This window comes from Charadrius vociferus, unplaced genomic scaffold (assembly GCF_000708025.1).
Source record: "Charadrius vociferus isolate BGI_N301 unplaced genomic scaffold, ASM70802v2 scaffold88, whole genome shotgun sequence".
NCBI lineage: Eukaryota > Metazoa > Chordata > Aves > Charadriiformes > Charadriidae > Charadrius > Charadrius vociferus.
Genome location: NW_009649619.1, coordinates 1762876 through 1783282, shown reverse-complemented (window position 1 = coordinate 1783282; position 20407 = coordinate 1762876). Strand labels below are relative to the sequence as shown.

At 45.0% G+C, this 20407-nt stretch overlaps 1 protein-coding gene across 1 annotated transcript in view; it reads left to right on the top strand.

The window, feature by feature from the left end:
* The first annotated feature begins 971 nt into the window (after positions 1-971).
* The window catches only part of CPZ (carboxypeptidase Z), a 37038-nt gene continuing 17602 nt past the window's right edge, over positions 972-20407 (top strand). The window contains exons 1-6 of the mRNA XM_009890520.1: positions 972-1235; positions 13710-13733; positions 14971-15345; positions 16138-16350; positions 18478-18674; positions 19638-19799. Coding sequence (XP_009888822.1) covers positions 1148-1235; positions 13710-13733; positions 14971-15345; positions 16138-16350; positions 18478-18674; positions 19638-19799 — 1059 coding nt within the window. The 5' untranslated portion in view covers positions 972-1147. The remainder of the gene's footprint in view (positions 1236-13709; positions 13734-14970; positions 15346-16137; positions 16351-18477; positions 18675-19637; positions 19800-20407) is intronic.

The following is a 20407-nucleotide window of genomic DNA, read 5'->3' as shown; positions in this document are numbered from 1 at the left end:
AGGTTTATTTGATTACATTATCATATAGCACCATAACTCCCTACTGATGTCTCTGATAGTGATCAGCAGGAGCCAGTGGGCTCCGACTGCAAGGACAGATTCTCTGCTCTCATGTATAAGCAGGTATCTGTCCTCAAAGAAACATACACTGCCTGGAAAGATAGGATGCCGTGGTCTGTTTTGATACATATTTTTGAAGAAAAATTTCTTTTCCTGTGATACAGGATATTTTTTGATGTGTAGGTAAGAAATGAAGAGTTCACGTCTTACTTCACCACCACACCTGTTGTATAGGGTTAAAAACATACAAAGCATATTTATCTGGGAAAAAAAAAATCCATTTAAGATAAACTTAATATAGATTTACCATCCAATTAAAGCTTGTATTGTTGTTCTGGCATCTTATGTACATTTTTGTGAAGTTATTTTTTTAAGAATAGACAGAAAAGACTGATATCCCTCCAAGTTTGCTTCTGTAAACTGGATCTTATCTTACATAAAATGCCCAGGAGCAGCATGTGGAGGGGGATCCTACTGGCTATTTTGTGGGTTCCCATTCTCTCCCATTCCCATCCTCGGAGGGGATGCAGCTTAAAAGTTCATTCGTTGTCATGTTGTGTTTTAAACTTGCAGTTCAGTGGGTTATGAAATACCATTCTTTGGGAGGAAAGTAGCTTTCAATTGTTTGCTTTTCTGTGTTGTCCCTGCTCTCTCCAGGCAGTTGCTGCCAGCTTCAGCAAGACACACTTTACTGAAGCTCCCACGTCCCTTAGGAGAACTGCTGTGTGAAGACCAAAGGTGTGGGACCCTCGCTTGAGGAGCAGGCAGGCGCATCCCTGCAGGGACCCCAACTGTTTATGAAATTGTAAACCGGACTGCGAGCGGGAGCCGGGTTGGAGGCAGAGGGGAGGGAGAACTCATTCCTCCTCCCTTTCTGTCTCAAAGCCTTTTGCTTTCCAAGCTCCGATGCTAGCTGAAATCTGACGCCCGGACTGTACACGCTGTGGGACGTGGGCATGCCCTTGCAGCGCTCCCGTCTCCGCTGCTGCTTGGAGAGCCACAGCTGCGCTGAGGCTCCGAGCAGAGGAACCACTCCATCAGCCAGTCAGTGCCACATCGCTGTGGTGCCTGCGCAAGGGGCACCAGCATGGTCCTGAGGCTCCTGCTCCTCCTCGGCGGGCTCCTTAAGGCCACCGAGCCGGCGCCCCGCTGTGAAACCGGCCAGGAGACCCTAGGTAAGGCTCGCAGCCCCCAGAGCCCCCCTTCTTCTCTCCTTCCTTCTCTTGGAGATGAGCGGGGAAAAGGGCCTCCAGCTTCGAGGCGAGGGAGGAAGGAGCTGTCACTCTGCCCTAGGAGGGGATCAGCTCTTTGGAAATGTGCAGACTGCTGGTGATGAAACTGGGGTTGTGGATGGGAAGGCAGGCGGTGGTGGGGCTCTGCAACAGAAAAACAAGTCTGGGATGCAAGGGAACATAAATGTTTCCCCATCACTGTCTTGTTAAGGCCACGTGTGGATGTGGCTTTCTGTCAATGTATGGCGTTCCCAGTAGGTAGGATCCACCTCCCTGTGGTGGGGAATGCGGATGCTTCGCCCCATCTCTGGCCTTGCCTTCTAGGAACGTGGTAGTCGGATTGCAAGCAGATGAACTTTCGACCTTCTATGTGCTTTTCTGCTTAAGAAAAAAAATCTTTTCCTTACATTTAGCTTTAGGTCACTTATTTCAAGTCCAAAGTATGAGAAGATTTATTAGGATCTGACAGCTGTAGGGTGTGTTTTAGCTTGCTATAAGCAATATGGAATTTGTATGAGTTGATTGGCTGGAAAAGCAGATTTACCCATTAGAATAAAGGTTAGATAGGAACATGCTGCTAAATGGATTAAAAGCTTTTGGTTCAGTAACCGGTTGACTAATAAAAAATATTAGCAGTATCAACAGTATCTTTTAAAAATACATGATGTTTTTAATCAAGTGGACTTAATTCAGATTTCATTTATGTGGGGACAGGGGAGAGGTGAATTCCAGTGAAATTACAAGGTCAACTCCAGGAAAACTATTTTCAGAGGGTTCAAACTCAAAATGATTCAGAAAAATATGTACTTTATGGGAATGCAGGAAGGGATAAGTTAACCTGAAACTGACCTTAATGTTACCTAAGCAAGTTCAGCTATATTTCACTGCTTAAATATAAGCCATAGACTGTCACTGGCATTGAACTGCTACACAATGCAGCCCATGTGCTGTGTACTGCATATAATTTGAGAGTGCCGTTCCCACGAACATCAAAGTGAGGTCTACCGCAGCCTGAAGGGATTTTATTTTTGGATAAAGCTGCACAAAGAGAAGTGTTGTAGACTATTTACAGCCAATTACAGGAAGAGGTTGTGTGGTTTGCAGCACGTCCTTTCTCTGTGAGGTATGATTCTGCTCCAGCCCCAGCTGATCAAAGTTTTTCCGTGCGGTATTAATCGTGGTAACCACAAACATAGGGATCGTCATGGGGTAACTCTGCTGTGGCAGAATGTTTTGCGTGTGTTGGCAACTGTGCTGTCTTTAGGGCAGGGCTTTAGGAAAGGTAGGCGATGGAAATACACCTTGCATGTGGTGGGACTACACTGCTGAATGTGTCCCTAGAGGGATGGCTAGTGGTAGGAAAAGTGAGCTGCCAACATCACTACGTGGTGTGTAACGTGAGGAAGGGGCACACTTCACACTGGAGGGATGTTGGACTGGGGAATAAAGTTGCAGCTTGGCATTGAGAGACCTGCCAGATTTCTCAAGGGGAGATAAGGTCATGTCAGGCCACATGAAAATAAAGGGGACCACAGTGCTGAACATGTTCACGAGCAGACCTTGCAGGGGACTCCTCTCAAGATGCAGGGCAGTAGGTTGTGTCTTTAGCTGTAGCAGTGGGAGATTTTCCCCTGTTTTGGGATTCCTTGTGCAGATGTCTGTGGATCTCAGCGGACAGACCTGCAGTGCCCTGCAGGAGGAGGCCAGGTGCTTGTGCAGGAAAGAATGGCTGCGAGAAACAGTACCGCTGCCTGACGCACAGCAAGGCTGGAGCTGATTTCCACAGGCTGCCTGGCCTTATCAGTGATATTTGCTCTGCTATGACTCATTTTGCTTTTTTTTTTTTTTAATAAGAAATTGAAATGAAACATAGTCAACAATACCCAGATCCTAACAAAATGCTTTGTGCTCTTCTGTTTAGAAAAATAAGGAAATGATTACTGTCATCCAGCCCCACAGTATGGCACAGCCATCACACACTGTGTGGGGAGCTTTTTGAGCTGCAGCTGGGAACCATGGCACTGAGAGAGGGCAGACCCCTTCTCCTCAGCTGTGTCCTGTATCCTTGGGGAACCAGCAAGCCACTGCCTCCCCCAGTGATAGGATCCTACACTGCCCTGTTGCGAGGCAGAACTTCCAGACTCTGGTGAGTTTTATTGGCCTCTTAGCCTCTAGTTTAGGTGAGAAAAGTACAGCTTAGCATGTTTCCCCTGGAAGGTGGCCAGCCTTTGGTGGAGGGAGCTAATAGCCCAGGTTCCTGTTTTATCTGAGCTGCGCGCATGTCTGCTGCTTACTGATGTATTCCACCGGTAATTAATTAAATAGAGAACTTCACCATCACTGATAACAAAAATTAAAACACAGTAGAAGTAGGGTGAAGTCACGTGACTCAAAATACTAAAAAGCAGGTGACTTTGCAGCTGGGACCAGCTCTACCATCGAGATGCTACCAGGGGTCAGGCTAAGGATGCAAAATAACAGCCGTAAAACCTTTCCTGATCGCTCACGTTCAGAGAACGTTTTATTGGCGACTTCTCGGGCAGAGCAACACCAATGCTCAAGTGCGTGTGCCAACCCCCAGGAATTACAGGGGAGGCGACACCCGAGCGCTTGCCGCTCCCGGCGGGTCCCGCTCCCGGCGGGTCCCGCTGCCGGTGGGTCCCGGCGGCAGCATTGCCTCTGCCACCGGCCCGGGGCCGCGCCGCCGTCTGTGGTGCCACCGTGTGGGCTTCTCCGCTTGTACAGACGGCTTCTTGGGGAGACATCGGAGCTGAGCTGAGTTTAAAAGCAAAAGGGATGCCTGAGTCTTTTGCCACCCCCGGCTCCCTGTCTGAGCATTTGAAAGATGTTTCGGGTACATGGGATAGCCCGTCAGGTGTCACTGCTGAGGACCGGAGCTGTTTGATCTGAAGCTGTGGAGGTGGGAGAGCAGCTGGAGCGCTGCTCTCAGGGTAGCCCTGGCTGGCACACTTGCCACCAGTGGGCCTTCTCCTCTCCCAAGCACCTTGGTGTTTCCCATCATCCTGGCTGGCTCTGTTCCTGCAGCAGACATTGCCCCGTCCTGAGGGTCTCACAGTTTAGCTTCTGGAGATGGGAGGGAATAGGGAGGAATAAGGAAGAGAGCCAGGAAGGGAAAAACCACCAGGGTGGGAGGCAGGGGACAGGTACTGTATTTCTTCTGGGGCCCAGAACAGCTTGTGTGTCACTGGCTCCTCTCTAAGCTATGGCATTGAGTAAGACTAGATTGCTTTCTGGAAAGCCAGACTGAAAAACTGGCTTCACATATAGATGCTATATCTTCTCCCTTTCCTTCTCTGGCATTCCCATCTCTGCAGTGGGCTGTGGTTTATCACTAAGTGACAAAAGGAAAAGCCATTGCCTTCTGTGAGCTTCACACTGGCCCCAGCTGCATGGGACCAATACTTCACTTGCTGCGGACATTTCTAATGTTTTTTTTCCTAGTGAAACCCCTGTCTGCGCACACTTACGCAGGCAGAGCCTCTCCAGCTACTGGGGCTCTCATGCATGTGACTGCACTGGGTGACCTGGCAGTGGCCTGGGGTCTGCTCCTCTGCCCCAGGCCATGGGCAGGTGCAGACAGGGAGCGTGGCCACAGCACGTGTGGGAAAGCCCAAGCCGTGAAAATCTCGCCTGCTGCACGCGAGACGGATGCGTCCAAGCCTTGTCAAAACAAAAAAATGCAAAACTGGTGTCTACATCATGCACACTCACGAGATAAGCAATTCCAGTTCTCATAAACCCTGTTTTCATTACTGAGTCATATGAGCTGCTCTGGATTCCCACCACTGACGCTAGTATTTCTACACAATTATTATTTCAGCAACACTGATTTTCAGCTACATTTAACATGGGAAATGGGATCAGAAACAACCACTTCCATGGGGAAAGCAAGTTTATATTGAAAATATAATACATGGGTATATCCTTTTTACTGCTGAAATAGTTTATGCATGATTTTAATCTGAAGGCAAAATTTTCTTCAGAATACTTACTTGTTCAGACATTTTTAAAGTATGGGCATGTAAATACGTAGAAGTCAAAACTTGAACAAAAACCCCACTGCCCTAAGGCACAGCCAGGCTTTTAGCAAGATTTAGTAACACTAATGCTTGATCCCCTTTAACATTTCTAGACACTGCCTTTCCCTTCACGCAGTCAATTAGTGGTTGTTTAGGGGTGCTGGCTGGCTGACAGCTACTGTGCTCCCCTTTGGGCTGCCCAGGCCACATGAGAGCCATCCCCTCCTTAAGCCTGGACCAAATGTTGGATAAATGTCACAGGTGCCGTTGTCTGAGGGGGGACTAAGCATAGAGGTACTATGCAGAAGTCACCTATCTTGTTGCAAACATGGTGTTTGAGGCTGGTGGGTCAAGTCCTGGTCTCTTTGCTGGGCTTTTATGACCCAGGGCTTTTATGACTGCTGAATCTTGTTTGGACAGAGTCACCCTCCCAGTTGGATGCAGCTGTCACAGGTCAATGGAGTTTAAGGACTTAGAATTGCTCTGCCCATTGCAGAAATAAAACTGAAATGTCAATCCCTTTGTTTATCCTGTTGTAACTCCATTGATTTAATTGGCACTATTTCAGTTTTACAGGGTTATAACAGGACATCCCTATCTAGGAGACAATATGAGATTAAGACACGGATTTGAAATTCCACTGTTATTAAGATTTTAGTCAAGGCTGTCGAATTAACTGCCAATCTTTTGTAACATCAAAATACCACATTTGGCTAAAACTCAACTACCTACAGAAGAACCAGATGTGATGTTAATTACAATAGTTCTCATACATCTAAACTAATGAAAAGACAGAGTTATGCTAGGGGGCTGCATAGACTGTGTTTAAAGAGGATGGAATGATGTTTTGGCAAATGTTTTGGAAGGATTGTAGCACCAAAGATAAAAATCTCCTTTTTTCAGACTCTGTCCTGTGGCATTCAACAGAGTTGAACTTAAAGGTAAGCTTCTCGCTCTGTGGTAAGCTGTTGCCCAAAGCACTTAGAGAGTACTGTGTCCTTAGACAGTGGGAACTGGACTATCGAGAGTATATGTTGCTACCTATAGAGGCATCACAGCTCCAAAGTACCAATCGAAGAAGTGGTTTCACCCTTCTCCAGTCACCCTGACAAAAATTTGATCTTTTAGATGATAGTTGTATAGATTTCCTGACCTGTTCTGCTTTCACACCCCATCTATTGTTTTAATGCCAGCATTACCCAGATCTGAACTGATTTCTCCTTCCTTTGTTGGCCGGACACTGAGGGATGGTCTCTATATGTCTCCAGATCATCTTGGTGCACAGTGAATGCATGTTCAGCAGCGGCCCAGACACATGTGCAGCCCAACAATTCTTCAGCCAATTTGACAACGCCTGGGCCATTTTGCTGTCGCCATTGTTGTTGTTGTTGTTGTTGTTTCTTTGTGTTTTGTTTTACTAACTGGTAGCGTTCCCCCTCCCAACTGGAAAAACATCTCAGATGAGGCCAAAAAAAGGGCTCCTAGAGTTTTTTGTTTTGGGATTATGCTTCTGTTCAGGATTTTCGGATGGAAGGACTCCCTGGAGTGGCACTTACTGGCCAGAGACAAAGCTGGGGTGGCACCAGGGATCCTGTCAATAGAGGCACTGAGACAGGCGGTGGGGACAGACAGGCTGGCAGCAATGCTCTTGCTCAGTTCTTTTAGGCTCCTACAACTGCAGCCCTGTTTGAGTTGCACCTGGACAATTAGAAACACGGGAGAATTGTTGGCGATCACTGAGGTTGGCTTTGAGCCATTGCCGAGTGGCAGGTCTCCGTGTGCATCTGCACAGATTTTGACCCGTGATCTGCAGATTGTGTGAATTCCCATCACCCATGGGAAAGCTTCAGCATCTTCTCACAGGCCTCAGACCAGTCCTGTGAGAGAAACAGGCTGGGAAGAGCCAACTGCAGTGCCATCGCTGTGGGAACACTTTCAGTAATTCAATAAAAACGGGTGTTTAACTGAATGCCAGGCAGCAGGTGGGTTAGAAAGAAAGGTGATTAAAAGCGAATACTGGCTTGCGTCTTCCTGCTGTGATCTTGGTCTGCGAAGTGAAGGCAGATTAGGCATTAATCTCTTTCAGGTGCTTTCAGGCTTCTTCATGTGAGGGAGCAGGGCTGAAGCAGGGCTTGTCTCACTGCCTGCGCATCGGGCTCCTGCATACTGCTTCTGCCCGTTCGCAAACACATCGCTCCCCCAGGGCAGTTACAGCAATTGCTGAAGTCGAAGATTAATAACAGGAATTCAGTCCTCTACTCACAAAAACTTTCATCTATCCAGGAAAAGGAGTTCACCACGTGGGCTGCTTTTTGCAACCTCTCCTCTCTCCTCAAGTTTTCCTGGAATTCCCTCTCTGTGGCTGGGGACTGTCTCCGTTCTACCCCTGCATGTATGCCTTACGTACATAGCTGCCTTCTCTCCCGGGCTTTCTGCTCCACCATTTTCCCCCTAGCCAAGCTACTCAACTGCCTCATTCCTCTGCCACTAGTCCCCTTGCTTCCCCACTCCTCCTGCACCCTCCTTCCTGGCAATTCTGTTCCATTATAGTTTTCCAGAATGGATCTTGTCCTGCTCTGGTCCTCATGCCGTATCCAGGAGCTGGCTCCAGAGGCAGGCTGGGCTTTGACATTTGCAGGTGCTCTTGCAACGTTTTGCAAAATGGTACAGCCCAGCAGTGTTTGCATATTACTGCTGATATTAAGATTTGTCTCTTTAGTGTTACGAGGCAGATTATCGTTGCAAAGACTGATTCGATGAACCGTGTAGAACCACAAGGAGAGAAATACTAATATGATCAGAAACTGAAAAGCTTTGTTTGGAAAAGCAGAGGTTTTGACTATAAACAGGCTAAAATGAATACATATGTCTTCCAGTTTAAAACAGTATTGTAAGAAACCCAGAAAGCTGGTAGGGGGTGTGCTGGTCTGTACAAGATAAATTATCTAATCTTCTTCGATCTGTCAGTCATAACAATGCAATTGTGTAACCCTCACTGAGTGATTTAGATATTTTGAATTTAAGACTGGCCCTTGGGCTTATTCCGTATCCTCAAGCGCACAAGTCTCCTGTTGGCTTTGCTCTTGAAAAGGCAACCGGCCAAGCCATGGCACTGGAAGTAGCTGTTGAGCTCTATTGTCTGGGTTAGGGTTAATCACAGCCGCTTGCTTCTTTCAGTGCTGAATCATCAAGGGGAAAAAATGTAAGCTTGGCAGTAAAATATGTATGTGCTGCATTGTAGATTTTCAAGCTTGCCTTTGCAAATTAAAACCAGAAGCGTGTATTATAGAGAGGGCTCAGAAAGCTTGAAATGGCTTTTCTTCTCTTCAATAAGTTATTTTATCCATAATCTTAAATAGAAGCTGTGCTACTGAAAGGACTTTTGTAGCTCTGGTGGAATAGCTAGAGTACAAAAATAAACATAAAAAATTGAAAAGGCTGTTCTGGGTCAGGAAGAAAAAGGTCTCTCTGTACCAACCTGCCTGTGGATGGGACTATGAGAGGAGGTGGCACTGTCATCCTCTGAGCCCAGGAAAGCCTCTGCTCAAAAAATCGAAGAGGTTTAGGCTCTTTCAAGCACAGAAGAAGCAGCGACTGAAGCTTGCCAAGTTAATCCGGAGACCTGAGAAACTCTGTATGTCATTGCCTGTCATTCCTCTTATGAAAAAGGGAACGGGAGTGGCTGAACTCTTCTGGTCGGCACTGCCGGAGCTTTGACAGAAGGAGCTATAGTGAGTGGGGACGCAGATTTGCTGGACATTTCTGTGCGCACAGACCCAGACCCACGGGTGTGGGTCTCCAGGAGCGGAGCGTGCGGCTCAGGAGCTGGCTCCGGAGGGTTTCCTGCCGCCTGCACTCCAGGCAGGCCGGCTCTGGCCCAGCTACGTGCATCCACACTTATTTATATAAGTACAAGCACTGGAGAATTATCTTTGGCCCTCACAGAGCCGCACCCTCCAAAACATATGCAAGCATTGGCGTTAGGATACGTAGGAAAAGTCCAAACACCACATCAGCACACATACACATATACGACTTGCTATAAAGCAAGTTTATACCAGACCTTTTCTCTCTTGCTTTTATGTATATTAACTGCTGATTACCCAAAAGCTCAAGCTGTGTAACTCCTGGCTGTTTACATGACAGAGCTGTGGCTGATGTATGGCTTACGTGGCAGTTTGCAGGGGGCTGTGGTGGGGAGAAGGGCTACAGTTTGGGCCTCTGAGACGGCAGAAGCCACATAGATGTCTCTGGCAGAGAGAGACAGGGAGAAAACAGCATGGTGTGCTGCAAAAATGTGAGGCTTAGGTGTAGGACCCAGGAGGAAGGGGTCAGTTTTGCTGCTAGTCAATGAGTGAGTCTCAGTAGCTCTGACTTTGTGAGGGACGTCCTGGGCCAAAAGGAGTGGAAAAGCTTTATCCTGTGTTGAAAAATCACCCCTACTTATCATGTACTGAGGCAAACACCTTCAGCTGCCACAGGAAAGGTTTATATGGATTTGGGTTCCTCATCTAAAAAAAAAATCTGTCCTTTTCAGTCATCATCTTTGTTAATGCGTAATAGCGATGCTGCTTAATAGATTGCCTCTCCCTGTAAGGTATGGTAAAAGTAACAAAGTGTGGAAGCCAGGTAGCAGTCTGAAACCAGAGCTGTCTTTACCTCTCCTGCGCTGACATCTACTCCTGCTCACAAAACGATCCAGTCCTCTTGTGAACCCAGCTACAGCATATGACTTAGCGAAATTTCGCATGTCCCTTCCATCAGCCATCCATCGCTTCTCGACACCTCTCCTTCTGGCCAGCTGGGCAGACAGAGGCATCTGCTAAATGCAGCAGGACTGCTGCTGCTGGGAGAGCCAGAGCAGGGGGAAGCAGCAGCACCGTGCCCAGACCCCGCCTGCTGCATTTTCCCTTTGGTTTCCTTTGCTTGTTCCAGCGTGTTGCCAGAATACCTTTTCGCTCCAGCTGAATAAGCAGAATACTGAGACACCATTGAGAATAGGTTTATGCCACGTATCAAACTGACTGATGGCCACAGCACTCCTGGGCAGTGGTAGCTGTCTGTGGAAGGTTGTGTGTGTCTCAGCTTTGTTATTTGATCAGTGCATGTCGGAGAGACAAAGAAAAAGGACATTTGTAGCTTGGTCACAGAGCCAGCAGAGGGGAAATGCCTCTTACCTTCGAGGAAACATGGGCAGTTACAGAATCACAGAATGGTCAGGGTTGGGAGGGACCTCTGGAGATCACCTAGTCCAACCCCCCTGCCAGAGCAGGTTCACCTACAGCAGGCTGCACAGGATGGCATCCAGGTGGGTTTTGAATGTCTCCAGAGGGGGAGACGCCACCGTTTCTCTGGGCAGCCTGTGCCAGTGCTCTGCCACCCTCAAAGTAAGGAAGTTCTTCCTCAAGTTTAGATGGAACTTCCTATGTTCAAGTTTGTGCCCATTACCTCTTGTCCTATCACTGGGCACCACTGAAAAAAGACTGGCCTGATACACCTGGCACCCTCCATTTAAGTATTTATGAGCATAGAAAGAACACTCATACTCCCCAAATGAACCCACAAAGAACTGCTCTCAGCACACATGACCCTCTAGTCTAAAATAATAGCTACACTACAGTGATTTTATGCTGAGGAGAAAAAAAGTGTCAAATATTTCTTAGCCGCCCTTCAGGGTAATGAAGGGGATTCAGTGCTATTGACCCTGGTGATAACCAGCGACAGTGTCCCTCTGCTCAATGGGATGTGGCTGAACTCAAGCCAGCCCCATCCACATTGAGTTGTCCCCTCTGTATGGAACGTTTATCTGGCTTCTGACTTGTGTCCAATGCCTCCCAAGTTGTTGTGGGTGTGATGGCATTAAGACAGAAGACTATCCAGATTCAGAGAGGTAGTGACATCCAATTTTATCAGCAGGATTGACTGCTGGAGCTCTTACTAACAAGAGATCACTCCTCTCTCTTTCCCAGCTGACATTGTACAAAATGCTATTCCTTGATTATCCCCAGATGTAAAACTACGTGCAGTATCTGGCTGAGATGAAGCTTTTTCAGAAATGCCTTGACCTTAATTAATTCACAGAGGGGATTGTGGCTAACTAAGGGAAACACTGTAATCCTATAACGGAAGGCACTGTTGATGAAGCAGGTATTGTTTATTGCTGTTAGCATAATGTACCAAACCAGGAACGGAGTCTATATGGATGTAATTTTTTCCAGCTTGCTGCTTACCAGAGTTTGATGGTGTTGGAGATGGGTTGTTTCTGCTAGTTCTGATCCCTCATTTATTTTATGAGGTAATGTGGATCAATGACAATTCATCATATAGAACCAGACTTATTTTCAGTTAAATGTCTCCCTCCAAGATAAAATTCCTGGGTTAATTTTGTTCTCATTATAATGATTTTGTGTTGGCTAAAGAATGATCAACTCATTAGCAACACATATGTGGATGATTACATTTAAACAAACATTCCGTGAGTAAAAGTTTAAACTTTCCTTAGCAAGAAAATAAAAAAAGAAAACATAATGAATTTGGTCTTATGAAGACAAACGCTCAATTCACTGAGCAAGAAGCTAGATGCCTGTCCCCCTGGGGACAATTAGAAGAAATAGCAACGTAGCTAGATCCCCAACACGTCACAAGGAAAGCAGACCTGTTGGTGTTTGAAAAGCTTGCACATAGTGACTTAGCTTCTATGAAGCACTGGTGAAAACAGCTCCATGCCTTGGTAGCAGTATTTGTCTTTAATTGCCAGTATCGGAGAAGGGCAATATACAATTGTTGGCTGCAGGAGCAAAAAAGGCCATCAAACCATGTTCCTTCAATATCAGGAGAGGTTCATTTATTTGTCCTAGCAAATAGAAAGCTGAGGGAATCTGATTGCTCTCTGCAAACACACGATGAAGGCATGCACCAGGGAGCGTACAGAGCTATTTAAGCTAAAGGACAATGCTGGCACAACAACACATGGATATAAACTGTCCACAAATACTTTTAGGCAGGAAATTAAAAGGCAATTTCTAGCCATTAGAGGAGTGAGCTTTTGGAAAAGCTTTCCCGTGAGAGTAGTTGGGGAGGGAAATAATTAGTTTTAAGTTGGTATTAAAAGGATTATAAAATGCAGTTGCTAGAGATAGGATGAAGTAGGATGGGGAAGAAATACGTCCCCTCACATCCACCAAAGGCTTAATCGCTTTACAAGAAAGATATGCAACAACATTATGGGGGGCCAATAGATGTGTTAGGGGAAGATCCATAAGGCATCTTGGCATGTACAGAAGGACCCACATGGACTTTTAGATTAAACCAGATTACTAGAGATCTACATTTTTATTAGTGAAATTTCCTAGGCACCTAACTCTCAGTTTTTAAGCATGCCTAGAAGTATCATCAAGTTGTCAGGGCTGGTCAGCTCAATGTCTTTTTCAAATATAGGACTGATTTCTTATACAGCCACACTTCAGATATATTGTCAAGTCCCTCCCTTTTTAAAGTGGATCAAAGGCCGGCTGATCGGTGTGCTTGTCTGACCATGCCCTGCACCTGATCACTGCAGTCAGTCCTGTCTTCTTATTAAACTCCATTTTCAATTCTTTGCCTGAGTGAGGGTCTCTCTTTTTGTTGTGCGTGGAAGGGGGTGTATGGGGCTCTGCATGTCAGTGACTGGTGTGAGACCACGGGTCAGAGGGCATTGTGCGTCTTGGGTGCAGCAGCTGGAGGGACCAGAGTGCATGTGCCTTGTGTGTACAGTAGCTAGCAAACACCAAGCTGGACTAGCAGTGGACAGGACTAAAGATTTGGGAGTTGGGTATTTGAGCGGCTGTGATCCTGAGCTGGATACTGAAGAGGCCGGGGGGTGTCAGAGTTGGCAACTGGAGGAACCAGGAGGTCCACAGGAGGACCATGAGAAGACCATTGTGTCTGGGGCTTGGCTACCCGTGAGACCCTAGGTCTGGGCCAGCTACCGGAGTGTGTCTGTTAGAGCATGAGACAACTGGAGATCAGTGGATTCAGGGGCCAGCTACTGGGTAAACTGAGCCTAGCTACTTGGGTTCCAGTGCGTCCAAGCTGAGCTACTGGAGGGATCCACCTGTACTTCTTTTCCATCAATGGTCTTTCATCTTGATTAGCCAGAAAGGGGGGCAGGATGATGCTTTTGGTGCTGGTTGTGTTTGCCTGTCCTGTGTTGTCTCTTTGTTTATGTATATAATATGTGCCTGTTGGGAATATGTGCTTATCCCTGGTATGGCTGGACCTCAGGACATACAGCTGCAGCAGCCTTAGTGGGGCTACCAGATTGGACAATTCCTAATGTGAGGAAGGTACCATGGATAACTGCCCCATAATGCCTTTCTTTTTTCTTCTTTGTTTACAGGTCAATGCCAAAATGTACAAAAAGGTATGATGTGACTTTGCTTGCTGTCTTTGGAGAATCTCTAAACCATAAGTATTTCTTCATTATTTCCTGACAAGTTTTTTAATGTTGGTGCTATAGTAGGTCTTGTTCCTAGAGAGATGATCTCTTGCACACATGGTAGGATGTTGCTGCTGTGCCAATGGTATTTGTAACCAGAGACATTACAAGAGAAGGAGGCTTAAACATAGGCCCATTACTGTAATAGACAGTAATTTTATGATGACATCTCTCTATTACTTCCTTTTCACCTCTGAGTGGGTTGAAAGTATTAGCAACATTTTTCCTTCTTAAGACCTCTTAATCTCATTTCTTAAAGTGTATCAGGTTTATGAGAATATACATGTAAGCACACTTATGGGCCTGCTTGCCTGGGAGCCAAGTCCCAGAATAACTTTTCAACTCTTTGAATCAAACTTCACCGAGGGGTTGGGAGGGGGCTGTGTTTCAGAGGTATTACAGTCTTACAAATTTTGCGTGGCCAAGCAAAGAATAGAGATAGCTTGATGATACCTTCCCCATTAAAGAAAAAATCTGTGTGATCTCACACCTTATCAGTGAATCCACACTAAAAGACAAAGACAGGGGTGAGTGGCATCACGAATACTCTTTATTCAGGAATCTGAGTTTTTCCCATGTCAGACACCAGCAAATTCACACCTCAACAGTGGATTTTTCTCTTATGGATTCTCTGGTATTTAATAAACTCAAACTGTATTCTTAATTTAAATCAGATAAAATTTAATTGAGTATGAGACAACCTTTCCTTTGGAAACCAGGCTTTATTAATTTTGGTGGTTTCCAAGCTATCTGTTAAATTAACTCCCATGTGGGCCAGGTACTCCAGGGTTTGCTGGCCAGGAATTTGCCCTTTCATTGCTGTTCATGTATTGAATTAACAAAATCAACCTTATTTTAGGAGCAGTGCTTATCAATCAGATAACCCCTGATGCCCCATCAAATTGTTGGATACCATTTGAATTTTGAGTGACAGCTACTTGCATCAAACTGCAATCAGTCTCCAGACCAAGCATACTTGCTGTCATCTTTCAATAAGTGGTTTTGGATCAAATTCCTATGAGAGTATTTCAAACTGCCTCCAGTCTATCTGTGAACAAAAAAAAAAAAAGTTAATTGAACGTGTTACTTTTTACGTTGTCTTTGAACTATTCAGGGTGTCAGTGAAGCAAGTTATTTTTATATGTTCATCTCCTTTCCATAGCAAAATGTGTGGACATCGCCTTAAGTTCTTGTACTGATGTTGCCTATACTCAAATGATATATCCTAATTTTCTGGATCAGAAGTCTCGAGAAGTGATTGAGTACAGCTCCGAGTACATTCTCATCAGCGTGCTGCACAACTTGCTCCAGGGAGAATGCAATCCGGACCTGAGGCTCCTGGGCTGCTCAGTGCTGGCCCCGCAGTGCGAAAAGGACAAAGTTATAAAGCCCTGCAGGCATGTCTGTGAAAACCTGAAAAAAAATTGCCTCCCTGCCTTCGACGCAATAGACATGGCTTGGCCCTACTTCTTAGACTGCGACCGCTTTTTCGCTGGGGAAGAAGAAGGATGTTTTGACCCGCTGGCAAAGCTGCGAGGTAAGGAAGGAAGCTCTGCTGACACATCTTACTTGTCTAGATGGGAAGGGTCTCATCTCACTCAGCTTGATATGTCTGTGGCACAAAATCTCTCCGCTTGTCGTCTCAGCTTGTCATCTTCAGAGACACCTGTAAGGTGTGATTCATTTCGTTCCACCTCTTTTAAACACTTAATTAAACTGCTCTCAAGAAGCATCTGTTTCTCTCCCCCATATACAAAGAGCATCAAGACAGGCAGCTCAGAGCTAGATGTTTGGACTGCTAATGTGCATTTGATAAGCCCTGCCCTGTGTGATAGCTGTCTGTATATTTGAAATACTTGATTTAAAACCTGAAACTTTAATGCAGTCATAAATTCAGGGTAGCTTGACAAGCTTAACAGCTCATTAAAATAATCTCATTAGTAATTGTCACAGATTTCTGTTTGGATGGAGAAGGCCCAGATAGCTGAAGGCAGCTGAATCTCATAAAAAATGAGTTTGATCCACCAGATTCAAAGGGAAAAATCTATGTATTTTGTGACTACAATGTGCTAAGCGTGCCAAAGGCCAAATTATAACTGGAAGTTGCACAAAACATTTGTCAGTGTGCATATGCATTAGTATGGTTTTGCAGACAAAATATGCCACAATAAACAGCGTAGGATGTACTACGCAGATTTGAGGTTTTGATTGTGGCCGTATTTTCTATAATTCTACTACTGAAAAAGATATTTTGTGGAAAAGTACAGGCAGCCATGCAGTCCTCTGAGCACCATGGTTTTAAACACTGTGTTACAATTTTTCGTTGCAGGAGAAGTAGATGTTGAGGAAGATTTGCCTCCAGACTTGCCAGCAACTTTTATTCAGTTCAAACACCATTCATATTCCCAAATGGTGAGCACGCTGAAGAAGACTGCTTCTAAATGCTCCCATATTGCAACAACGTACAGCATAGGTCGCAGTTTTGAAGGGAAGGATCTTTTTGTGATTGAGTTTTCAACCAAGCCTGGACACCACGAACTGCGTGAGTCATATCAGTGTTGATCAGGTTGCTCGAGGGAACTCCAAATTTTCCACCTGAGTGAAAACAGGTCCTTTTGACAGGATATTGCTTATACTGTAAAAAGCATTTATTCAAAAACATTTGTCCTCCTTTTTGTTCCAGATTTACACCAATAGCTGAGGATTCACTCTAGCAATCACAGCCCAGTTACAATCTCCTAACTTTATGACCTCAGTTTATGACCATGGTTGACATTCCTTGTTCCTAGTTGTATGACCATGTACTTGGTTGCAGTGATATGGCTATTATTTATTTGTGCCAAGCGTACATAGAAGTTGGGATAGTTTTCTGTTACTGACCTGTCCTCTTCATCATCTACCACTTCCTCAGTCTCCTTTTATTTCCCACTGTGCCATCAAACCCTACACACTTCCTACAAGTGATGCCTGTCCCTAGTCTAAACATCGTCGTTCACATCCTAAAATACATAGAACTTGTGAGAAGACCTCAGATAGAGAAGGACATTGACATCAAAAGAGGGCAATGCAGCACAGACATTAATCCTCCTGAACAGAGGTTCGGGTCAGTGCAATACCTGACAGTGTGACAGGTGAACGACACCAGGATTTTATGTTATCGCAGCGCCTGAATACCTTTAGGTTATAAGTCCTCACAACTTTTCTGCAAAGGGGAATGGTGCTGATCTCTTTTTTGTAGACCCATCACTGAGACAGCAAAGGTCAGATTTTTAAATGTTCTAAATTCTTCAAAATGCAGATCGTTTTCTTGGGGAGTATTAGGTATTATTTTCCAGTTACCAACTCCCAGCTCAAATGTAGTACCTGACTAAATTTGGTGGAATGCTGTGGCCATGGCTGCTTACCAAGAGCCTCAGGTTGCTACTCATCAGGCTAGCTCCAGCATCAAAGCAGCCTCAGCAGTGTAGCAGGACTGAACTACATCTGACTTAATACTTTATTGAGATGATCATCTCAGGTCAAGCTACTGTGCCCCCTGTGTGCTGTGCTGCAGGGGAGGCAGAGAAGACAGGGGAGACTGGTGTGAGCTTTATTTGCTCTCAGCCACTCTGCCTTCCAGGTGTAGAGATACTTCAAGGTGCTTTCAACTTGATCAAGGTCCCAGCAGACGTCTTTAATAGAGCAAAGATCTACATTACTATTTCCTGGCCTATCGTCTTTCCTCTCCTGTGTAAAGAACAGGGGTTGCAGGTGTCTTTTTAAGCTGATACTGCATTTGCCAGGAAAACACAAAGCCTATGAATCAGGCTTTTAGATTATAACTGTGATATGGCATGATATGAGATGGTAGTTTAAGAGGTTACCTAGCATTTCCTTCTAAATCTATTGCTTCATGCTGCTCAGCACAGCATAAAGGCGAGTGGAAATATCTCCAGAGCCGGAGATTTTGCCAGCTTGAGCAAGCTGCCATAACAGCTCTGTGCCAGCCCTCCTCCAGTGTGCAGTGCTCGAGGCTGGCCAGGATCAAAGATGAAGACAAAGGGATAGACAGGAAAGGGTGTCTCCAAAGTGCATCTATTTTCTACTTTCCGCTGGTCTCTAAGGAAGGATGGAAACTGAGAGAACAACTGCAGGGAATGGTGAGGTTATATGTTTCTAATAGTCTTATTCCAAGGCTGTTTAGCCTAAAAGCTACTTTTTTATGCATGACCTAATTTCTGTTCCAAATACAGGGGTAATATATTACACATCTGCAGGTCGTTTCTAGGATCTGTGACAATATAAGGCATTGAAGCTGCCCAAGGTAAGTGGGAGTGCCAGGCGTGTATTTTGTTCCTCCCCAGCCATGGCTTGACATTTCTGTTTGCAGCATTCTTAGTTGACGATTAATGATGAGTCCAGCAAAAGCTTGGGGCAGTGATTGCCTTTTATGGTTTGGGGTCCTGAAAGTAAGGACTTCCTTTATTTCACACTATTTAAATTGTCACTGAACTGACTTGTAACGGAGGGAAATTCACCTGGAACTGGTGTGCTATTTACAGGAACGTATGCATTAAAATAGTGTAAATAAAACTTTCTGATTCATCAGTAAGCTCTTTGGGTTGCTCTGCTTTTGGAAGCCATCCATGTACAATCAAATTAAAGCATCTCATTACTTCATATTTCACAGTCAAGCCAGAATTTAAGTACGTTGGCAATATGCATGGAAATGAAGTTGTGGGGAAAGAGCTGCTAATATACCTCGCACAGTACCTGTGTTCGGAGTACCTTCTCGGGAACCCTCGCATCCAGACCTTGATTAATAACACCAGAATTCATCTCCTACCTTCACTTAACCCTGATGGGTATGAACTGGCTGCAGAAGAGGTAAAAGGCTTTTTATAAGGAAATGTTCAGGGCTTCATGTTTCTAAAATTCCCTATGGGAAAGGAAATGGGGAGGGGAGTGTCACGTATGGGAGGGAGTGTTAATAATCGGCAGCAGAATCCCAGGCTGGTTTGGTGGTGGGTTGTTTTCCAAAGATAATGTGAAGAGAGCTAAGAGGAAATCAGAGCCATCTTTGTCATTTTTGCTGCCTGAAATGTGATGACGTGGGAATGACTGCGTTACTTTTTCACACATCTAGCACTGTCTGCTATCAGTTCTAGAACAAAATGCCCACTGACTCACTGTAATGACTGTTAAATTATTTTATAAGGAAATGTAGTTTGATACTGTGGAATAGATGTTCGTCCTCTTTTAGAAGAGAAGGTATAAAAAATGTGAATATTTTCTGTACTGTCACATTTGCATAATGATGTCAGTTTTCAGAGATCAGGTGGTGTCTGAAGGAGACCTGTGAAAGCAAAACTTCTGTTACATGTAACCTGACATTATTCTTCTTTTCACCTCATTTTTATCGCTAGCATCATTAGCATGAAAATAGGACCTTTCTTTTTCTGCGTTGCTCAAGTGGTGAGCTCTGTCTGTTGTGTGAGTCTGGGGTTATTGCAATCTGCCTGATCCTGCCTTGGAGGGTCAGCTGTATTTTATTTTCTTTTCTCCTCCTCTAACCCACTCTGCATGCTGCTCTGTGCTGAGTAAGAAGCTGCTGTGTTCCTCTCATGAGTCACGTCACTGGTGAGTGAAATGCTTCCTGCATGCTAGTTAGTGTGCTAGTGTTCATGGGCATTAAAAAATATTAATAAGTGTGCCTTTTTAACAGTATAGACATTTTCAGTTTACTTCTTTTAAAACTCCTTGATTAAAATGACGTTTTAAACAATTTCCACAAAGTGACGTTCTGAGACAGGAAGATATTCTGAGGTTGGCTTCTATGTTACAAATCAGGGAGCTGGTTACAATGGATGGGTCATTGGACGACAGACAGCTCAGAACTTGGACTTGAACAGAAATTTCCCTGATTTGACATCTGAGGCTTACAGAAGAGCTGGGATTCGTGGGGCCCGCCTTGACCACATCCCCATTCCACAGTCCTACTGGTGGGGTAAGGTATGAATTACAGATTTTCTAAATCACATATACTACAGAGCAAGTCAGGAATTAAGGAACTGAGATTGCTTGGTCTGAAGTTATTCTCTGGTAATCAGATTTTATAAGTAGGATTAAACTGGACAGGCTCAGAATTGGCATGAAAAATCATGGTGTAAGTCTGGCCAAAGAGGCAGATGTCACAAATCATTGGGAAAATTTGCAGATAATTTGGGTTTTGCTATTTTAGATTAAGAATAATGACTGTTAGGAAGGGGTCACAAGTGCGTAATGATTCATCATTAGTCATTTAAACTGTGGTAATGTGTTAAAGACTTTATGGATTTGGCTTTCATTGCACTAAGCTCTGCACAGGTTTGATGCAATAGTGGTTTCTGCCTTGGAAAACATACAAAGGCTTCATATGAAGTTGCGTGGCATCAGCTTCCACAAAAAGGATATTTATAAAGGACTGTAACCAGATGGAGCAATGGAAACAGCCTGGCAAGCTGCAGTGGGGCTGGAAAGGAAAGCTGCTGCTGCCTTCAGTCCCGGGGAGCCGGATGGAGGCAGCGCTGCAGGGCCTTGCACTCATCATCACTAAGCTTCGTGTTATGTGATGTCCAGGA